The 20,193-nt window shown below is 54.1% G+C and overlaps 7 protein-coding genes across 7 annotated transcripts; 3 read left to right on the plus strand and 4 right to left on the minus strand.

The window, feature by feature from the left end:
* Positions 1 to 202: 202 nt before the first annotated feature.
* J4E90_006059 (uncharacterized protein) lies at positions 203 to 3,334 on the plus strand (the record flags this gene model as incomplete). The annotated part of the gene is made up of 1 exon (XM_051435608.1): positions 203 to 3,334. One exon carries the CDS (start codon positions 203 to 205, stop codon positions 3,332 to 3,334), a length of 3,132 nt encoding a protein of 1,043 aa, XP_051290466.1.
* A 2,213-nt stretch (positions 3,335 to 5,547) lies between these two features.
* J4E90_006060 (uncharacterized protein) lies at positions 5,548 to 7,125 on the plus strand (the record flags this gene model as incomplete). The annotated part of the gene is made up of 3 exons (XM_051435609.1): positions 5,548 to 5,856; positions 5,910 to 6,661; positions 6,711 to 7,125. The coding sequence occupies 3 exons, from the start codon at positions 5,548 to 5,550 to the stop codon at positions 7,123 to 7,125; spliced, it is 1,476 nt and encodes a 491-aa protein (XP_051290467.1).
* An 834-nt stretch (positions 7,126 to 7,959) lies between these two features.
* J4E90_006061 (uncharacterized protein) lies at positions 7,960 to 9,611 on the plus strand (the record flags this gene model as incomplete). Its single annotated transcript, XM_051435610.1, has 4 exons — positions 7,960 to 8,016; positions 8,076 to 8,361; positions 8,417 to 9,462; positions 9,528 to 9,611. 4 exons carry the CDS (start codon positions 7,960 to 7,962, stop codon positions 9,609 to 9,611), a joined length of 1,473 nt encoding a protein of 490 aa, XP_051290468.1.
* A 786-nt stretch (positions 9,612 to 10,397) lies between these two features.
* Positions 10,398 to 12,161, minus strand: J4E90_006062 (uncharacterized protein; the record flags this gene model as incomplete). The annotated part of the gene is made up of 1 exon (XM_051435611.1): positions 10,398 to 12,161. The coding sequence occupies one exon, from the start codon at positions 12,159 to 12,161 to the stop codon at positions 10,398 to 10,400; it is 1,764 nt and encodes a 587-aa protein (XP_051290469.1).
* A 1,368-nt stretch (positions 12,162 to 13,529) lies between these two features.
* On the minus strand, positions 13,530 to 14,083 carry J4E90_006063 (uncharacterized protein; the record flags this gene model as incomplete). Its single annotated transcript, XM_051435612.1, has 2 exons — positions 13,530 to 13,930; positions 14,002 to 14,083. 2 exons carry the CDS (start codon positions 14,081 to 14,083, stop codon positions 13,530 to 13,532), a joined length of 483 nt encoding a protein of 160 aa, XP_051290470.1.
* A 278-nt stretch (positions 14,084 to 14,361) lies between these two features.
* On the minus strand, positions 14,362 to 16,365 carry J4E90_006064 (uncharacterized protein; the record flags this gene model as incomplete). Its single annotated transcript, XM_051435613.1, has 3 exons — positions 14,362 to 14,878; positions 15,453 to 16,089; positions 16,362 to 16,365. 3 exons carry the CDS (start codon positions 16,363 to 16,365, stop codon positions 14,362 to 14,364), a joined length of 1,158 nt encoding a protein of 385 aa, XP_051290471.1.
* A 2,550-nt stretch (positions 16,366 to 18,915) lies between these two features.
* Positions 18,916 to 19,629, minus strand: J4E90_006065 (uncharacterized protein; the record flags this gene model as incomplete). Its single annotated transcript, XM_051435614.1, has 2 exons — positions 18,916 to 19,522; positions 19,571 to 19,629. 2 exons carry the CDS (start codon positions 19,627 to 19,629, stop codon positions 18,916 to 18,918), a joined length of 666 nt encoding a protein of 221 aa, XP_051290472.1.
* Positions 19,630 to 20,193: the final 564 nt, after the last annotated feature.

A 20,193-nucleotide genomic window follows, 5' to 3' on the forward strand; every position in this document is an offset into this window, starting at 1 on the left:
GCTCTGTGCCACTGCCGCTGTCGTTGGTACATCCTCTGTCGGCCTGGCCTTTGGACGGGAGGCCCCCTTCGACCCGTCGCACCCCAATAGAAAAAAGGCCACACCAGCATACGAGCCGAGTCTTAATCCCATGTCGACCGCTGCCATGACCACGACCGCGCCTCCCTTTAGCGGCCCCGTACCCGTCGTTCCTGCCTCGCGCATGCCGTTTGCGACTCGACTCAGTCGGGACGGCCGTTCACAGCTGCGGATCGTGAGGAGGAAGACGAGCGACGACGCGGCGCTGCAGTTGCCGACGAGTGCGACGAGTGCAAACTACCCCTCCAGTGACCAGAGTGTGTCCGACGTAGACACGGCCAGATACGTGCCGTCACGGCGAGCCTCGTGGATCAAACGCCTCTCCTCCATATCCAACTCGTCGAGCAGGAACACCAGCCCGTCGCCGCTGTCGCCCGCCGTGTCGTGCTCCAATGGCTCCATGGCCTTCTCCCACGAAGGCTCGACGGCGCCCATAGCCGGGAAGCGATCTTCTTCACCCGTGTCACGGAACAAGCTGGTGAAGCGCTCCTCGTCAATGCGCGGGCCTCGTGAAGAGCCCAGAACGAGCACCTCGACCCTGCGACCGTCCTTCCGTCGTCCGGCCACCAGTCACCAACGCAACGCAACGCTGCAGAACTACGGCGCGCGGCTGTCCATGACGGCCGAGCACACTTCCATGGACGAGCACCCGCATTCCGCAAGCACCGACAGCGAGGCCGAGTACACCCAATTCTTCACAGCGAGAATCATGAAGGAGCGGTCACTAACGAGGCGGAGAGGCTCCGTGGCATATGCGAACGGGTTCAAGAGGATATTCCCGGACGACAAGCACAAGCCCATGCTCGTGCTCGCGCGGTCGGTCGTAGCAGGTTCAGAGGACGTAGATGACTCGACAAGCGACGACGGTGAAAGCGTCTTCTACGTAAGTAGGCCAGAGACGCCGCTCAGCATGACGGCCATGTTTGCGTCCAGGGAAGCAAACCAAACTCGTGGCCGGCCCTCCACATCCCAGCCCGAGCAAGCCCCTCGACCCAAGCGCTCCTTCTCCATCACTTCCTTCCTGTCGTCCAAGAAGGAGCGAACAGGCGCCGTGTCCAGACCCAGACTTTCCCGCCGTGCGAGCCAGCGGGTCAACTCAGCACCCATCCTGCCTACTATGAGCAGACGGCCACACAGCACCTCTTATGGAGAAGGCCGCCGCGATGTGACGGATCCCAAACCAGCAAAGCGCGACATCGCCACGTCCGCCGGGCTGCCCGAGTCAGCGACGGCACGCAATGCTTCCCACACCAGGCGTCTGTCGTCGCCCTTGCCGGCGCTTCCTTCCTCTGACATGCTCGCTGGCGCGGGCTTGGCGCCCTTGTCTCAGCAGCCCGACGATTTGGCCTCAGCCGCACCGGGCGCCAATCAGGCGCCACCATCCCCTACTCTAGCGCAATCGGGAGTTCGGGTCTCGCGTCATTCCATGGCCCCCTCAGAACAGGCCTCGACATTGGTCGGCTCGTCTGATAATGAACTTCGCGCCTTAGGCTCCGGCGACGAGGACGACGCTGACGTCCAGAGCGACACCGTCTTTGATTCGCTGCGCACTGGTGCGACCAGAAGTACAGCTGGCGGCGCCCGTGGGCCTCGCATTGAGACCATATTCGACGAGTCACCCCCCGCCAAAGTCAAGGTCAAGGTTACAGCCCTACGCGATCTACTGCCGCCCGGCGCTTTTGGGGAGCCCACCGTCAATGGTGTCGCCGGCCACCAGAGCATCGCCGAGGAAGAGGAGAGCATCTCGACACCCGTGCGGACTGTTCGTCCCCAGCGCTCATCGCAGGACTCGCCCACCTTCTCCCGAACACACAGCGCGCCTCTCTTTCCCAAGTCGATAACGTCGTCTCCCCCGAGCATGCCCAAGCCGCTTTCGCTTGGCACATTGGAATGGGACTCGCGAGCAGGGGACGAGGACGATAGCAGTAGGTGGTCACTAGAAGAGGCAGATGATGAGGATCCCTGGGTTGATCATCCAACAGTCAACCACAAGGCCACACCCGTGTCGCTGCTGCGACAGCACAAGCATCTGCTCGCACCCGATCACGTTCCTAACCCAGCTACGCCCAAGCGTCCCACATCAGAATTCGGCGACAAGGACGCGCGAAGCAGCATCTTCGACTGGTCTGAACAGCAAATCGCAGATAAGAACTCAGGCAGCTGCACGCCGCCACGACCTCGGACGGTGCATGGAAAGAAGGATGCGGACCGCAGAGGCAGTCGCTCTGTTGGACGCAGAGTCCCCAGCGGGTTGCACGCCCGCAGCCAGAGTGTGCCCGTCGTTCCGGATCTGACTGGCAAGCGTAGCACAGTGGTCACAAACAAGTTTGGCACCTGGGGTGTGGGAAGCAAAGGTGTCACCGAAGACTGGAACGACGACTTTGACTTTTCCGAGCTCACTGAGGAGCCTGCTGCAGAGGACGGAAGCTCGCCTATGGGGAACAGTGGCTCGTCTATGGTCGTACCAAAGACTATACAAGAACAGCAGAACAACGTCCTTGCGAACATCAGTCTTCTGCGCGAATGGGGTCTACTAATTGAGGAGCTCAAAGAGCAAAGAGTACGCGCGGTTGCGCTCGGCATGATACAAGGCCCCCCTTCGGGCATGTGGCTTGAAGTGGATGCGATGATCGAGCTTGCAGACCAAGAGGCCGACCACGAGGGCCTGGCCCACGCCTCTCCGCCCTCATCGCCTGGCTTTGACGATGACGCCTTTGACGAACCACCTGCCAGCCCTAGCCTTGGACGAGGAAGGCAGAAGTCATCATCTCCTAACGAAGATAGCCCCAAGCCACCACAGTCAGCGCGCCCTCTGAGGAAGTCGATTCTCCCATCCAACAACGGCATCTTTACCCCGCAATCTTCACCGATCACATCTAGACTGGAATCCGACGCCACACCTGCGACACACGAATCCAAGACTATCGTTACGAGACCCCGGAAAGACTCGGAGGCTAAAGCACGTTCTGTCATCGAAGCGCTGCAAAAGAGGAGGAGCGCATACGAGCCGTTCCTGGATGCGCCTCCCGTACCTTCGACACCTTCGAAGAAGGTTCCATTCGACACCGCGACTCTGCGACGCATCGTGCCATACGTTAGTACGTTGACGCGCAAAGTCAAAGACACGATCAGGGATGCGGAGGGCTTGTACTCGAGTCCTATCGCAAGCCCACTACACGAGGAGCCACCATTCAGCATGATTCACCAACAAGATGCGGATCTTGCGGCTCAGATGAAACTCATGACAGTGATGTAAATTCACAGGAAACAACGACGCGATGGAGCTATTACGAGCATGTTTGGGGTAGCATTCAACTCGCTCCGTGCTGGCCACACGCATCTGGGCAAAAGTTTGTGGGGAGAAACAAAAGTTTCTTCTGGATATTTCCCTTTGGATCAGAGCGTTTGAGCGACGATCCGGCCTCCATGGCCTGATCACCTTTACCCTGTATTAATTACGCAGCCGTCGATTACCAGGTCAGGCCAAGTACTGCATTTGAAGCGACATGGCATTTGCGATTCCTTTTTGCATAAGTTGCAGCATCTCCCAGCCAGGATACACGTGGAAAAGAGGAGGCATGCGATATGAAGCGCACATGCGCAGCATGCATATGTTTTGTCTAATGGAAGAATACGGCGCATTGAGGATTGGGTTTCCTATGTGGATGTGGAGCATATAATACTCTCCTGGTGGGATGGGCATACCGCGCAGTTCGCGAGAGCCGCTTTTCTACACGTCTCAGTCATGTACAAAAGCGGGTTAAGGGTTTTCTCTTTGTTCCTTTGTCTCATTGTCTCTCTTGATCTATGGTATCTTGAATCACCATGAGGGTCTTCTCAAAATCATAGCATCGATATCTGACGGCTGCTCACTGTCGCACAAGACAAGAATACACAGAATTTGAAACATATCTTAGACTACCGTCCCGCTCATACATCATGATGTCTTCACTTTTGACTTTCGGGTTCGGCAACTCTATCGTATCCAGACAGTTTAGGCCCTCTGTGTGTTCTCTAACAACCGACAGAACCATATTCTGAAACTTCAGTACACCGCCACTTTCTTTTAGAAGACGGTCATTCCGGAATGTACTGTCGTATCCTGATTCCCGGTTGAGGTCTCTCGAATACATCAAAGCTCCGGAGCCGTTGTTGCGAGCCCAGCTACTGCAGCCCCATAGCCGAATCACATACCACTAATGCATTTACACGCAGCGCCCTGATGAGCCAGCTACTAAGACATCGCCGAACGAGGCGCAGTAACCCGCACGCACGCACTGAAGATCTCCTGCGCATCTTGTTCATGCCGGAGAGCCAGATCATCGTACAGCAGCGTACCACTCGCTTTCGCTTCTGCCCGGGCGGGTCAATGAGCGGCAGAGACACGGGACGAGAAATCCGTGCAGAACACCATTCCACAGCAAGACAATAGAGTACCCAACAGTACATGCGTGAAGTCCAGTCTCCTTACAGATACTCCGTACGAGTAAATTGTGCGTCAGGCCATACCAACAATCTTGGATGATCACAACAATACAGCCCATGTCGCATTCCAGTATAAAGCCGAAGCTACCACTAACCGAGAGACGCCCTAAGACGCTGCACTGTCATCCACGATGCATATTCCGGTTTTCCCAACGATATAGCTTACCACATTTCGTGCTATACAGCTTCTTTCGTTCACCCTCGGGATGGCTACCGCGATTGATGGTCCGACTCCCCGGCAAGCGCATACCACGCGTCCAAGGGTGGGAAGAATACCCTCGGCCGGTTCGGTGGCACGCCGGAGTACTGTAAACAGAGCCTCCACGACCCTGCTCCACTATTTCCTTGTAGACGTGTAAACGGTCGCACGACTTGCCCTATGGAAACATGCGATTGCTGCACCAAGACGAAGGGCGAGTACTGCGGTTCCCTCAACGCGTACTCGCCAATTTCAATGTGCATGTAGCTGAGACTGCGATGGTTTGACGGTAGGGCAAATCCTCAGACCCCGCGCTGTTATTCATCCGAGGTCAATGACGTTCCTTCTGTCTTGGGAGGCGCAGGCCAAGCAATGACGGGAAGCAACACCAAGAGAGAGGCGACTGCCACTTTGGCTGCTTGCCTGACTACATGCTAGAAGAGGCGCAAGTCTATATGTGAAGCGCTGCACTCCTGTCCATCCTGGTGTTCCTTTTCCCATCTGGACCAATCCTCGTATCGAGACGCTCAACAGCCAACTGCCTTCCAATCTCCACGACCTCACGGCGCTAACACCAAGAAAGAGAGCTCCTCGTACCCGTTGCCTGGACTACATCCGTACCTTGCATACCTCAACTGCGCCCCAACCAAACCTACTCCAATCTCGCTAAGCTCCGGCTCGGATTTGTTACGCCTCCAGCACGGCGCAACTGCCCAAATCAATTGCCTTGCAGTGCTTGCGTCGGAAAAAGGCCAGCACTCTCACGTCATTCTCCGCAATTCAACATGGCGCTGAAACACTTAATAGCAGTGGTGGGCCTGAGCGGCTGCTCTGGTGTGCTGACGGCCAAAGCGCAATCCACCTCCACTGGTGCAGCATGCGCAAGTCCCATTGCCCCACAGAATGGTGCTCCTTCGGTGGCGCCGGGGTTCCGTGTCGAGGTTGTGGCTAATGGCCTGAGGGATCCACGCGGCATTATTTTTGATCGGGAAGGTGGGCTGTTGGTCGTCGAACAGGAGCATGGGGTTAGCCGGTTGAGTATGACTGGTAATGGCCGGTGTAGGGACGTGCAGATGGTGGTTGAGGATGACTCTGTGAGTGTTTGCATCGCGTTGAGTAAAATGTGACTGATCGCTGACTATGGCAGTTGAACCATGGCATTGCTTTCTCGCAGGATGGAAATACGCTCTATGCATCATCCCACAGCAACGTCTACGCTTGGGACTACGATGCATCCGAGGGTAAGACTACATCCGAACCCCGTGATGTCGTCGAAGGCATGGGAGACGACGAAGGTCATACTACGCGTACCCTTCTCATGTCCGAGAAGGTTCCTGACATGCTACTTGTCTCTCGTGGTAGTGTGGGTAACATCGACCTCCAGACCCTGGATGTGACTACAGGAGTCTCGACAATTAAAGCTTTTAACGTAGGCAACATGACCGGCTCCGCGTACGATCATGCTTCAAGCGGACTGCTGCTAGGTTGGGGTCTGAGGAATTCGGTAGGAGTAGCTGAGGAACCCATCTCAGGTGGTATATACTCTGTCGAGAACAGTGTCGACAACATCGAACGTAGTGGAGAGACTATCAACCAGAACAACCCTGGTGAAGAACTGAACTTCCACGGTTACCTCAATGGAACTGGGAGCGATGTACAAGGTGGCAACTATGGCTACCCTTCGTGCTTTACAGCATGGAACAGGTCCGAGATTCCGGATTTCGGTGGCATGACGGGCGAAGCGTTTGCTATTGGAAACCAGAACGCGACTGTCAATGATACCTTCTGCGTGGAAGACCGTATCGCTCCTAGAATCACGTTCGATGCTCACATGGCTCCCCTAGACATCAAGTTCAACCCTGACGGCACTGCCGCATGGGTAACGATGCATGGCTCTTGGTAATTTGGCCTACACTTCTCTCTCTGTACCCCTCTAACGACTGTACAGGAACCGCGAAGAGCCCATCGGCTACAAGCTCAGCCTTGTCCAATTCGACGGCAAGGGCTCACCTGTCGAGCTCGCGAACAGTACCACTGCTGCTACCGATATTGTCTCCAATCCTGACCTCTCCGCTTGCCCTGACTCCTGCTTCCGCCCCGTCGGCCTTGCGTGGGATTCCGAGGGTCGCTTGTACATGAGTTCGGACTCTACGGGCGAGATATTCGTCGTTACGAGGGAGGATGGTAGTGGTATTGCGGATGTGAGCGAGGCGGCTGACGCGAGAGAGAATGAGAGCCCGACACCGTCTGGAACTGGAGGTGTATCGACGCCGACTGAGACAAGCGGTGCTGCGCTGAACTTGGGTGTTGGAAGCGGAAGTTATCTGGCTGTGGGTGTCGCTGTTGTCGGCGCGCTTCTGTAAAGATATAGATGAGGAAGAGTCATAGTTCTCGGGTACACACTACCTTGATAGTACAATGCACTGCACGCTCAACAGCACGCTCAACAGAGCGCTGTGCCTCAAAAGCTTCCTCCCAACCTTCCAGATGCAATTATGCAATAGCTGATGGTCCGCAGAAAAGCGTGGGATATTCTTCGCGAGTCACATGTCGACGTTCGAAATGAGATGTGCGTCATTGGCTGTCCCTGCCCTCGAGGCCATGTGGAAGACCAAGGGAGCAGCGGCAACTACAACCATCATCATCGCCTCCAACCCCACAATCAAACTACGAAGTCCCTGATCATGCCTTTGACACCGACATCGCTCAGTAACCTCCACCTCCCACGTCTACGTAACCCCGTTGGAACCCTGCCTGACGCCTACAAACGCACACTGGACCAGCACAAGCGTTTGCAAGTTCTCATCACTATTGCGCCCAGCGATCCGCAAGACACCTCAGCTATCCTTCCCAATCCGTATATAGGCCGTCGTCTACCACCGCGAAGCTTAGAGTACTCGCATAGCCCGGAACAGCCGTACATTCGCGCGCGGTGTTGATTTTAGCTGGGGACGATTGGTAGCGTTCACCTTCACCTCGTCTCGCCACGGCCGTCTACGGCCAGTCGGACCCCTGTCGCCTTCACTGTCTATGGAACAATAGGTGAGTTTCTGTTTTCCCGGCTAGTGAGGGTGAGCTTGCCTCCGTATATTATCCTCACACACTGCCAGCCTCTTTTCTCTCACGAACCCTCTTCCTCCATCGCACCGGATCAGCGAATAATTCAATCATTGACCTCTTCAGTATCCCATATCAACATGGCTCATTCCCAGAGCCCATCTACTGCTACGGCGTTCAACTCTCTACCCATAGAGGTATGTATTCCCAACATGCATGCGTGAGTAGACTTGAGAATACTGACGATCACTCGTAGCTCAACAAGGCCATTGCTCATGAGCTGCACGACGACAAGGACATCGCGGCCTACAAGGCCACCTGCCGTGCTACCAACGATGCCATCGACGCCGATAACCTATCTTTCTGGCGCGCAAAGTATCGCGAGAAGTACGACTTCAAAGCCGGCCCTTCCAACCTCAACCTGCGTAGGGTATATCAGCGTCGCTCCCGACTTTTCAAATACGGTCTTCGTTACAAGTTTCACTACGGAACCCGTCAGGGGGAGAGGCAGGTCATTAACATGATCAAAGACATGATCATTGGTACGTCGGAAATACCCAGGAACTGAACACAATTTTCGTGTGCTAACGAATACAGAATCCTATCAAGGAGCTACCGAAGTTGACGAGCATGGCCGTCTTCGTTGCAAGAACCACGTCCACATTGTCGACTTCATTCTCAAATCCCATATCCTCAACAACGACCGACGGGCCCCTGAGACCCAAAACGGCAAGATGGCTTACATCGACGATGGGCTTGCCGCTGTCCGGCTCATGTGCTCGCAGTTCATCTTCAACCTCGAAGGCTTGCGACATGATGTCTTTGCTTTCGAGGACTCACAGCACGCTGTCTACCTCTCATCTGACAAGGAACGCCTCTTCACCGGAGACAACCACAACAAGTTGAACCTCAGGTGGATGCTCCACGCGATGAACTTCTTCCGTCACCACATGATGAACGAAGATGCCCAAACTTTGTTCGACAGGATCGATGAGCTAGACGTTACCCAGAAGCCTTCAGCATGGCGAGAACAACTCACCGACGGAGCCAAGCCTCTGAGCAGGTACTGGAAAGGCACCTACTCTTTCCTCGAGAACATTGAGGTTCAGAAGCTGCGAAAGCAGGGACCAGGCAGACAGGTCTTCATTGACAAGAACGTGGACGAGGGCAAGATCCAGGTAGATTTCCAATTGGGAATGGCCTTTACGAACCCTACTGATCACATGCAGTCTCTCGAGCTTGCTTTCGCAGAAGACAGTCGCCTACCCGATGGTCGCGAGCTCCCATGGCCACCCGTCTTCGAAGACCGCCTCCGCTCGCTTGGGAAGGACGCTGGAAAGCAGCCAGGCATCAAAACTCAGGGTCGAAACACTACCCCCAAGACAACTACAGGAGGTAGCATCCAATTTGAGGGCAAGGGCGAGGACCTCGACGATGAATACAAGGCCCTTGGCTGGCTCAACCCACTGCCCCCTCAAGGTGGTGTCCCCGGCTGGCAGCGCATCACCTTCATGAAGCACTTCACTGAGGACTACGACCACCCCAACGAGGACAATCTCTGGGCGTACGAGGGCGTTGTCTTGCCCGGTGGTCGCATCATCCTAGGCCGCTGGTGGTTTGCATCAGAGCCAGGTCGTAATGATGTAAGTACCACCTGCCCATGACATGTCATTCCTGCTTTCGATGGACATGTACTAACAAACGCTAGATGGAGTACAACGGCCCCTTCATCCTCTGGGCCGTCGACGAACCCGACTTTGACGAAGACATCAGTGATGATGAGGGTGCTTGAACGGCGAAACACATGATGTCGACGGCAACTTGGTTTTGGTCCTCCATTCCACAACACATATCCCCTTTGTATATCTTTTGGTCATCTACCTTATCTCCCCTGCACATTCTCTGGCGTTCGAATATATTTACATACCTCCGGTGGCGGAGTCTTCAAGGCCTGGATGCCTGGACATTTCCCTTTGCTTATCTTAGTTTGGCATCACATATCACATAGCCTCTTTCTCTTAGCTTTTGGAGATTTGGGAGTAGGACGGATGTCCTGAATCAAAAGTCTTGTTCAATGATCGTGTGTAAGAGTTCGTTCGTATGATATCGAATCTGTGAATGTACCAACCCAAAAGCGAACATGTCGCAGCTGAGCTCGGTCTTTCGTCAAGATACATCACGAAGTCTCAAATAAAAACGTGCAAACCAGAAAGCATGTACAAAGAGACCGTTTTCCATTTCATATCTATCTTCATTTCGTAAAGTCATGTCGTGAATCATTCATGTGTGAGCCAGAAGACTCGTTGTCGCATCAACCAAAAAAACACTTCTTCTCTTTCCTTCCCAACCCAAGAAGTTGCCTCCATCCATCGTCAATCATCAGAGTCGCGAAAACAAAAGAATGGAGCTGCTCAAAAAGAAGAACAATAACATTCACCTCCTCGCTTAACCAAGCTTTCTGAAAGACAGAGTAATAAAAAAGGTATGTAACAATACTTCTATCATCCACCGCAGTACAAGTAACCAAGTCGGCCGTGTCGTGAATAATCATCGTGAGTAAACCAAAGAAAAGAAGCATCTAGTACCTCGCACCCATGGGTGGGGGCGGGACCGAGCTACCGTAGGGATTCGCATCGGCATAGGACGTAGGGTAGGATTGGTTGGCAGCTACAGGATATGCGTACGGATTAGCGGCTGCACCATTCATGTTGCCACCGAGGGCGTTCATCCGGGCTTCCTTCTCGCGGCGTTCACGGAGCTTTCTCCTCTTGCGGCGGCGTGTCTCGAGTTCCTTGACGCTGTGGCGTTGCTCGTTCATCTCTTTCCATTCCGAGTAGGCGGATTTGATACCGAGGGCGGCGATACCCACGGCGGCGGCGTCCTGGAGCATGTTCTTGGACTTGCGTTTGCGCGCTTCTTCGGCCGTCATTTCGCCCTCGCCAACGAGCTTGCGGCGGTTCTCCGAGGCGACCATGGAAGAGTAGACTCCGTGGGCGGCGTGGATGGTGGCCACAGTGGCTAGACCCGCAGTGAGGAGTTCCTTACCTCGTAGCTTCTTGCGCTTCTCCTCCATATCGGTGGACGACTCGGAATCCGCGCTAGAATCCCGTCGACTCCGATCCATTCCTCCATTCTGTGCTGTTAAAGCACCTGCTCCTGCCCCACCGGCGGCGGCTAGTCTGCGATCTGGGTTAGTCCTGGAAGGGGCTTCGGAATACTGGTCGTCCATACCGCGGCCTCGGCTGTACGAGCGGCGGTTGCCCCTACGTGATGGCACGTAGCTGTCCGAGCTGGAAGAGCGGGATCGGTCCTTTCGAGCACGAGACTTGGAGCGCACACGGTCGTATAGAGCCTTGCCTGCTGCGAGCACAGCACCGGTACCAGCTACCTTGGCGATACCGTTGTTTCCTCCTCTGTCGCTGGAGTTGGAGCGGGAGCGGCCACGAGAGCGAGAGCGTCCGAAGATGGACCTAGACCTGGACCTGGCACGAGAACGGGAGCGAGACCTGGAGTCGTCACGGCCACGAGGAGCACGGGAGCGCGAGCGAGAGCCGTTGGCTAGACGAGAAGCGACAAGACCACCGAGTGCAGACTCGGCGACGTGCCTCTTCTCGTGCTTGCCGGGGTCTCTGTCGATGAGACCGTCGATACCGGCAGCACCAAGAGCGGCAGTTGCAACACGTTGGCCCTTGGCACCGGTCCATGGACCGGCTTCCTTGCGGCTGCGGAAGGCTTCGACGGCACCGGCGACGATAGCGGCTTTGGCGGCTTGCTCCCACTTCTCAGACTTGTGTCCTCCTCGGCTGCGGCTGCGCGAACGTGATCCGTAACGGCTGCTTCGGCGGTCGCGCTCGTCGTAGTATCCGTATCTGTCGCTATCATAGCCACGGTCGTCTCGACGGGGGCGGGAGCGCGATCGGTCACGACCGCCGCCAGTGACGGCGCCGATGATGCCGCCTAGGCCTGCTGACTCGCCGAAGTCCTTGACTTTGTCGACGATGGACTTGCGGCGCTGCATGTTGGGGCGCTCGGAGTACTCGGAACGGTCGTCGTAGTCGCGGTCACGTCGGCGGGGACGGTCATAGTAGTCGTCGTCATAGCCACGGTTCACTGAGCGGGTGCGGCGGGGCGGCGCATACTCCTCGCGGTACTTGGTCTGCCTATACTCGGCACCGGGAGGGAAGTCGCGAGGAATTTCTTCGATGCTGTCCTCGCGCGCTGCGGGGCGGTAGACGAGATCTCGTGCCCCGCCTCCACGGCCGCCGCGCTCAATGTACGTCGTCTCGGTGACGTACTCGGGCTCCCGCGTACGGTGCCGCGGTGCGTAGCTGTACTCAGACATAGTGATGGTGGTGGTGCTCTATACCGCCGTGGGCGATTGTGGCTCTAGGGGTCCGGCAGCAGGAAGGGTCGTATCCAGTGCGGTATTCTGCGCAAGGCTGGGTTAGTGGGCGCGCGAGGGGAAAAAGAGAGCGGCGGCGTGCAAACATACCGAGTGGTCGCTTTGTTCAGATAGAGTTTACTTGGCTGCTAGCGCAAGTGAGAGGCTGGTGGGCTGTCGCAACGAAGAATAAGGTGCCTGCGAAGTGACGGGACAAAGTGGGTAGGGGAATGGGGTGTCGAGCGGCGCAGGGCACAGGCAGGCAGTGGTATTTAACAGGTTGTCGACTCGGGAGGGCCAGGGCTGATGACTGTCCGTTTGGCTTGGGTCCCAAGGATCTATCTCGGTGCAGGTGGGGTGGCGTAGATATTACCGTTTGCTTGAGGCTGGGGTGGGCAGCCGTCTTGAGGGCACAGAGCGTGCAAGTGATGTCATTGCCGCCAGCCGGGCAGCCAAGCCCAATTCTTCTGCCACCACCTGCTGCGCCCAACGAGAAGCGCCTGTCCAACCCGGCTAGGTCTGATGATTTGCGCAGCTTTTCTGACCGGCATCCCTCACCGACGCACCCTTTGGGGGTCTTTTCGCTGCGAACATGTTCAACGTGCTGCTCGACATAGCCCCTCTCCGGCCGCCTCCGGAACCTGACCGGTGCCTCACTTCTGTCCATCTTACGTTGCGACGCCCCCAACGACAGCTGCCGTGAGGTAATGCTTATTCTGCCCATCTGCATGGCGGCGTCTTCCAACTCCACATGCCTCGCTGCGTCTCAGTCGTTCTTCCAAGTTTCGGTGCTGCACCTGGCCAGCTCGGCAGCACTCAGGCTCGATGACGAAGCCCGGTGCCATCGCGTGTAGGGGTGCTATGTACAGAACGCCACGTGAGTCAGCTGTCATTGGCCGGCACCCGTGGCAGGCACATGGAACTCCAGCGAACATGCGAGGATACACCTGTCAATCCGTGGGCTGACACCTAAACATTGGCCCGAACTACGGAAAAACCGGGTACTACCTGTCAGTTGTTAAAAGATGCCCAACTACATACTTTTCTTCCTTGAATTTTATCACGTAAATGACGATATGTCTTCATGATGTGCCATTTTTAGTCGCTACGATCTGCCTAGGTAAGGCGAGTTTCTTGACATCGTAGTAGCTGCATTGTTTCACACAAGTGCGACAACTTTTCAATCCTCTTCTCGATATCCGAAACGACCATCTCTGCATTATCGTTTAACGTATAGTGAACTGTAAATATCTCGCATTCTGCCATCGGACCTGTCATCATATCCGAGTCACGTCACTAGTCTAAGCTGCTCGCCGCTGCCAGCCCATGTCATGATCTCTCCCTCTGCCTCTTGCGCGAACGTCCTGACATGTACTCACCCTGATCAATTGAGCCCTCATCCCTCTCATTCCGCTGTCTCTTCTTGTCCACCGTCATCGAAGCCGTCATGTTGCCCATCTGGCGCTCCAAGTCTTTCGAGAATTCTTGCAACGCAGGTACGATACCGAAGCACGCCCTGCTGCTCTCAGCCACGAGCGTCCACTTCTTCGTTCCGGGCTCGCTGAGTGTAACCGCGCGGATCATGATGAACTCGTCTGCTCTATCGTTGCGGCGGCCTAAGGCGGCAGCAGCGGGGATGGAAGAGGAGCGGTCAAATACGTGGCGGCAGATGAGGATGGAGAAGCCATGGTTGTTGGGGTAGGCTGGTTGGTACAAGTCGATGATGTATTCTGTTGCGCAGTCAGTATTGCAGAGTCTGCTACAGCGCCTTCCGGCAGCGGAAAAGTGGGAAGTGACATACCAAGGACGCTCTGCTTGAGCTCGCGCTGCAGTTGCAGGTCCTCGAGACGGCTCATCTCTTGCATTGACCTGTGGTTGGCCATGAGTGCGATTTGTTGCTCATGCGGGGTGGAAGGTTTTGGGATCGAGGGTGAGGTAGGGTGGTGGTAGGCGCGAGGAAAGCGTCAGGGTGTTGAAGCGGAAAGCGCAGGTGCGCCACGTGTGAGGAAGTCACCTTCACCTCCTGCTTGTTTTATCGTGATATAGCGAGTAGTAGTACTTCTTGCGGATATTCCAGCGTATAAGTGGGCGCGTAATTCGGAAGGTGAAAAGACATAAGGGGGGTAGCATCTGTGGCCACGTCTGGGTCTTCCACGGCGGGCTATGTCCTCTGGTCGATGGTTTGCAATGAAAATTGCACTGCAGCCATGTATCCCGCAATACAGCGTCCTATTGCTCGTATCTTCAAGCCTTTGTATCGCCTCGCGCTTATACGGCTGGTGCAGTTGTGCAATCTTGCAGTTTCCAAACTCTCTACTTCGCGCTTATGGTTAATGTCATCATATGCCTGAGCCATATAATGGGTGCTGAGGAAGGTGTGGGCTTGTTTCAGATCCTCGAGAATACAGTGTTCCCTCAAACCTTCCTCATTGACACCGCGAGACCGTCTGTCTTTGATGTTGGATACATCCCGATCTGAAGGTTGTACAATATCTTCCATGAACTCGCTTCTAGATGGCTGGTCCAGGTGCGCAATCTTCACGTTCTTGAGCAATTGCTTCTTCTCATGGTCAATGCGAGACCTTCTGTCTTCCATGTCGGAGACACCGCAGTCTGGAAACCGTACAGGGTCATTAAGGGACGAACTAGCCATGAAGGGGGAGAGCTCGTCAACGTCGCTGATCCTATGTTCAGGCTCCCGTCTTCTCTTTGTGCCTTGATCGAACCATACCTCGCATTCAGAGCTTTGATATTGCTATCAGCATCAATTGCGAAACCTGATAATCATGGAACTCACCATGTGAAGCCTCCGCCAGGACATGGGATAGCTCGAACCGAAGTACACCGAGGCATGGGACATAATTTCTCCTTATCTGCTCTCACGATGACTACCATTACGATGGATGTTCCCGGTAAGAGTTGAGAAGTTGTCGTGATGATTGATGACCTTTCTTTCGATCTGAGAAGCTCATAGTTGCCTAGCGCGACATCTTGAGAGGCGGCACCCTCTTTGAAACGATGACGAATGCAATGTTCCAGCAAATCAAAATCGAACTCTGATGGTATCGGGAATCTGTATCCAAAGGCATCTTCAACGGCGAATGGCTCTTGGAAATAAGTCCAGCCGGTATTCACTGTTCTTCCCGCATCTCGGATCTCGAGAACAACGGCATATATTTGCTGGGTTGAGGCACTGCATGATGGATGGTTAGTTTTCGGCTCTACGAGTGTACGTGAGGGGAAGAAGCATACAAGACTTTGTTCACCAACTGTCCGAAGTTGGTTAGGAATGATCTAACCTCGCCGAATACGAACTGATGCAGACCAGTGACTAGTGTCTGAACGTTGCTCGCTACAACCCCTAGGCTTGATACATCCTTGCCAACATCTGCGAGCGTCCTTTGCGTATCAAGAATTCCCTCAGCGATCTGTCTGCAGACTGCTTTCGTATCCTTCCTCATATCTTGCATCTCCCCAGCAACATGCCGTATCAGATGCATGTTGATGACACTGCTGTAGAACTGGATATTCCTCTGGAGTTGTACGACTTCTTCCTTCCGGCAGAACGTCCAGAGGAGCTTATCCTTGGTACCTCTCAGCGCATTCGACCGGCTTGATGAGCCTAGCGATGGTTCGTATGGCTTAATCTTCGCCCAAAACTCGTCAAGTCGTTCGTGGCAGGATTTGATTGTGTCGTTGAGTGCCGAGGGGGTTGCTCTACTGCTCAGTCGACTCAGATCGTTCAGGGCTATCTTGAGTGCGTCGAGCTCGGTGACGAGTTCCTGGTATTCAGACTTTGCTCCACCAGCAGATCGCAGACAGTCGATGATGTCTTTGATTAGTTTGGTGGTGGCTATAACGTCTCCGATACCGACACTGAAAGGCATGGCTGAACGATGTAAGTGACACGAAGCGTGTCTACCCGGGTAGGTTGTGTGGTGGGTGCGGTGGTCGTCGCAGTTCTCTCTGTCAATGGTTAGATACCTAGGTGGTAGATGATGAGAACACCGAACGACTTGCCTGATGTTAGATACGGAGTGCGAAACGGAGAAGTGAAAGACTCGAGGTATGCGACTGCTGCGAGGTTATAACCGCCAGCTTGTGGGGCTGTGCTGCATGTCGACCATTCCACCACCACTCCCAGCCTTGCTGCAGGCAGACCCATCAGGCACGAACCAACCTACAATCACGAAAATTGATACTTAGAAGCGTCAATGAAGACAAATGGTTTGCTACTGAGATGCGCAATCGGCGAAGTTGACAGCAAAGATACGAGGAAGGCGTTGATGTGCTGAAGCGACAAGCGAAAACTGCAGGTGCGCCACGTGGTAAGGCTGGAAGTCACGGCTAGTTTTCAGCCCTCATAGAATTAACCATCAAAAAGTTACTGTATACTTATTGATATTCCATACTGCGCAGGTTGCATGCAATACTACGTCTGTCATCCTCCGGCGTCGATATGTTTGCCAGCAACATGCGAATGAATACTAGACAAATGAACCCCGTATCGATCAAGGCATTTACCAAGCTCCCGCCCAACCTCCATACAGCGCGGAGACCCTTCCTTAAAATCCGGCTCAAGCTCGAGTTGAATCGTTCCAAAGAATCTGCCGTCTACAGGACCTCCCACAGACACACTATAACAGGATATAACACCATCCATCTTGGCGATATCTCCAGCGACCGGGCCATAAGCGGGAGGATAGTCTCCAAACGGGTCATATCGGACGTTTCGTCGTGTACTTCGCTCCATGATGTTGTAAGAGACAATGTTGGATGGTTGGTTGCGGGTATGCGCAAGCTGTTTGAGAGGGAATAATTTCGCGCCATGCGTAAGGACGTCCTCGATGTTTGATAACATGTCGTTGGCCGGATAGTAGTCTAATTCGCGATTGGAGCTGTATCAGTCGTATTAGTGAAGTGTCGCCAATGGATAGAAATATGCTTACCATACGGACCCGCCTCCGCGACATGGGATTGCCTGCGCGGACTCGCAATGAGGTATGGGCCACACTGCCTCTTTGACGATTCGGGTGCTCACGATGATGAACATCGTGATGGCTGTTCCAGGCTGAAGCCGTGAGGACTCGTTGATGATATCAAAACGATTCTGTTTCCTACACAGTTCGTAGTTCCCCGCCTTCACCTCCATGGACCCCCCGCCAATTTTGAATCGGTGTTTAATAACGGTATCAATCAGGTCGTAGTCATACTCTGTTGGAATGGGAAATTTGACTCCGAAGGCGTCTTCCACTTCCAAGGGAGCCTGGAAGAAGGTCCAGCGCGTGTCTACTGATATCTTGTTCCGGATATCAAGCAAAACATCGTAAACTTGCTGCGTTGAAGTACTGAATCAGTCGTTAGCTCAAGCCTAAGCCATATCATGGTTAGGTTACGTACAGGGTACTGCTGATGAGCTGGAATAGACGAATCAAATACAATTTGACGTCTCCGAAGACGAACTGATGCATGTCTTGAAGCAGTGTTTGGACATCACTCAACACGCCTGCCTGGCGCGTGTTCTCTTTGTCCATGTGCTCAAGAGCGGTCTGGGCGTGATGAAGCTGTTCAGAGGTATGCGAGAAGTCAATTGCGGTTGTTACGCGCAAGATCTCCAGGCGCTCAAGACTGTGTTGCGCTAGATGGAGGCTAATGATACTGTGGCAAATGTGAATGTCCCGTCGAAGTTGTTCGATTTGATCTTTCCGACGAAAATGCCAACCGAGCTTGTCTGATGTAGCCCTCAAAGTGGATGCGTGGCTGGCGGAGCCCAAAGACCCTTCGTACTTCTTTACTCTTGACAAGAACCCCTCAAGCTGTAACCTGCAATTCGTGGTAGCAATCTTGATCGGGCCAACATGAGCGGATGCATTCCTGTCGTCCTCGATGTGATCGAGGTGGTGTAATGATGTATCGAGTGCTTTGAGATCTCTGATCAGCTCCTGATATTCCGACTCAGCTCCACCTACGGACCGTAGGCAGCCGACAGCTTCTTTTATCAGTTTTCCAACAGCAATGAAATCGCCAACAGCAATTCCGAAGGACATTATTATATTTGGAAGTAGAGGAGATGTCTGCTCATCTCAGGTTGTAGGGATACATCCCGTTGGGTTGTTCACCGGCTCATAGGCAATCTGATGCTGTTGTCAAGCTGCGCGCAATAGAATATGAAAGGAAGTGAGTAAAGCGTGTGAGCGGTTTGGGAAGGTGGATTGAAAGTGACGGCAACTGCGAGATGATAAGTGCGAGTGACAGGATGCAAGAGATATATAGTACTCCATCCTGGTACCATGCTCCTTTTAGGGTGGGCGAATGAAATTGACGGGGAGGATCGTTCGTGCACTCCACCTGCAGCCAAGGAAGGCGCAAGCCTGCATGCAACTGCAGCTTAGTGGCTCCGCGACCCCTTCCAGCCTCGCCATTCGACTACCTGTTCGACCAACACCGTCATAATTAGAAACGTGTAACATTGAATAGCTCGGAACGGAAGAAGGGTTAGGATACACTTGGACTCCAGATGCGATAGTGACCAACCGAAAGCGAAGATAAGAAGGCCGCAGCTGAGATCCCGATGATTGGCTGCTTTGGTGGTGCTTCATTCCAAGCGTTCGCAGTGTCCAAGTAGGTTATCAGTACGTGTGGCAATCAATTGGTGGTTTCCTGCTCCGTCCCGATACATATGGTACAAGCATATATACACAGCGCAAGATCATTCTCAAACCTTGATCGCGTACCGCCTGGGCTTGTCGCTTTCGACGGTCTTTCCTGTCCTCTCCTTCGCCCACAACCTTAATCTTGACATGCGCTTTAGATTTGACGCCTCCCGCTTCCTCAGTATCTCCGACTCAAGCTCCTCTGATGTGGGCTCCATAGCCGCTGCCTTCTTCTTCTGTATCTCACGATTCGGCTTGGAAACGTTCTTGTGTAGTAACTTCTCCACTTGCTCTCGAAGCGTCCTGGCTGCTTCCCGCGTGTCGTTTTGGTCAATTGCCCCGCCGAGCCTCACAGAGTCCCGAATCTCCCTTTCCCTGTCTTTCCTGCCCCATGGTTCGAGGTCGGGTGTCTCAGGCCAGACGAATGGCTGCTCCAACTCTACTGTCATGTATTTCTTCGACTCCTCGCGGAACCAATGCCGTGGTTGTTCGCGCGTATCCCGTACCGGCATTTGCTTGACGTACGATCGGATGTTGAAGCATTTGACGTTGTAGGCGTGGTAGAGGTAGTCGCGGAGGTCGTATTTGGAGAAGTCTAGCGGGACCTGGAAGCGGGCATGGTATGGGGAGAGTTGGGGCGTGCGAAGAAACGCAACCGTGAATTTGGGGCTGGCTCGTGTCAGCCTTGAGCGTAAATGAGACATCTCCGTGACTCACAGGTATATCTTGTTGCTGCCGAAGGCTATCAGCTTTTTTGTGATGGGCACGGCGTCCATGGTGGCGGGGCGATGAGGTCCAGACTCTCCAATTGCCAGCGGTCGCAAAGATTCGTACGTTCGATAAGGAGTACAATAGCGCTTTCGAGGAGTGCGGACCGCGACGATGCGGTATATCGAGTTGCAATGGGTTTCGCGATGCTCAGAAAATGGATCGGGAGTCGCTCCGCAAACGCCGATGCCCGCCAAGCCTTTCTCAACTTCGGTAGCCTTGCCCACGACTTCTTCCATCGCTCCTGCTCGATACCTGTTAGGAGTACTCTTTTGTCTATCGCTTTACTTGACCACATGACTTTCGAATTCAGATGGATGGATTGCGTGATCTTTCATGTGCTGCTTAGCCTACCTCGTAACTTATGTTTGCCAGCCAATAGCTCTGCGCGATACGATGCAACTACCTAAACATCAAAGGTCTATCTGCTTATTATCGCCCGAAGCCTCTCTGTCGTGGATACGCCTTCCTGGGCTGCATGTGTGGCTTTGGTGGCGTGCTCAACCCCTTGTAGCAGGAGAGAGCTCGCCCTCCTCCATAACAGGCCACCTTAGACTACAGTGTCTCCAAGT

This window comes from Alternaria incomplexa (genome assembly GCF_024043165.1).
Source record: "Alternaria incomplexa strain BMP 0042 chromosome Unknown scaffold_8, whole genome shotgun sequence".
NCBI lineage: Eukaryota > Fungi > Ascomycota > Dothideomycetes > Pleosporales > Pleosporaceae > Alternaria > Alternaria incomplexa.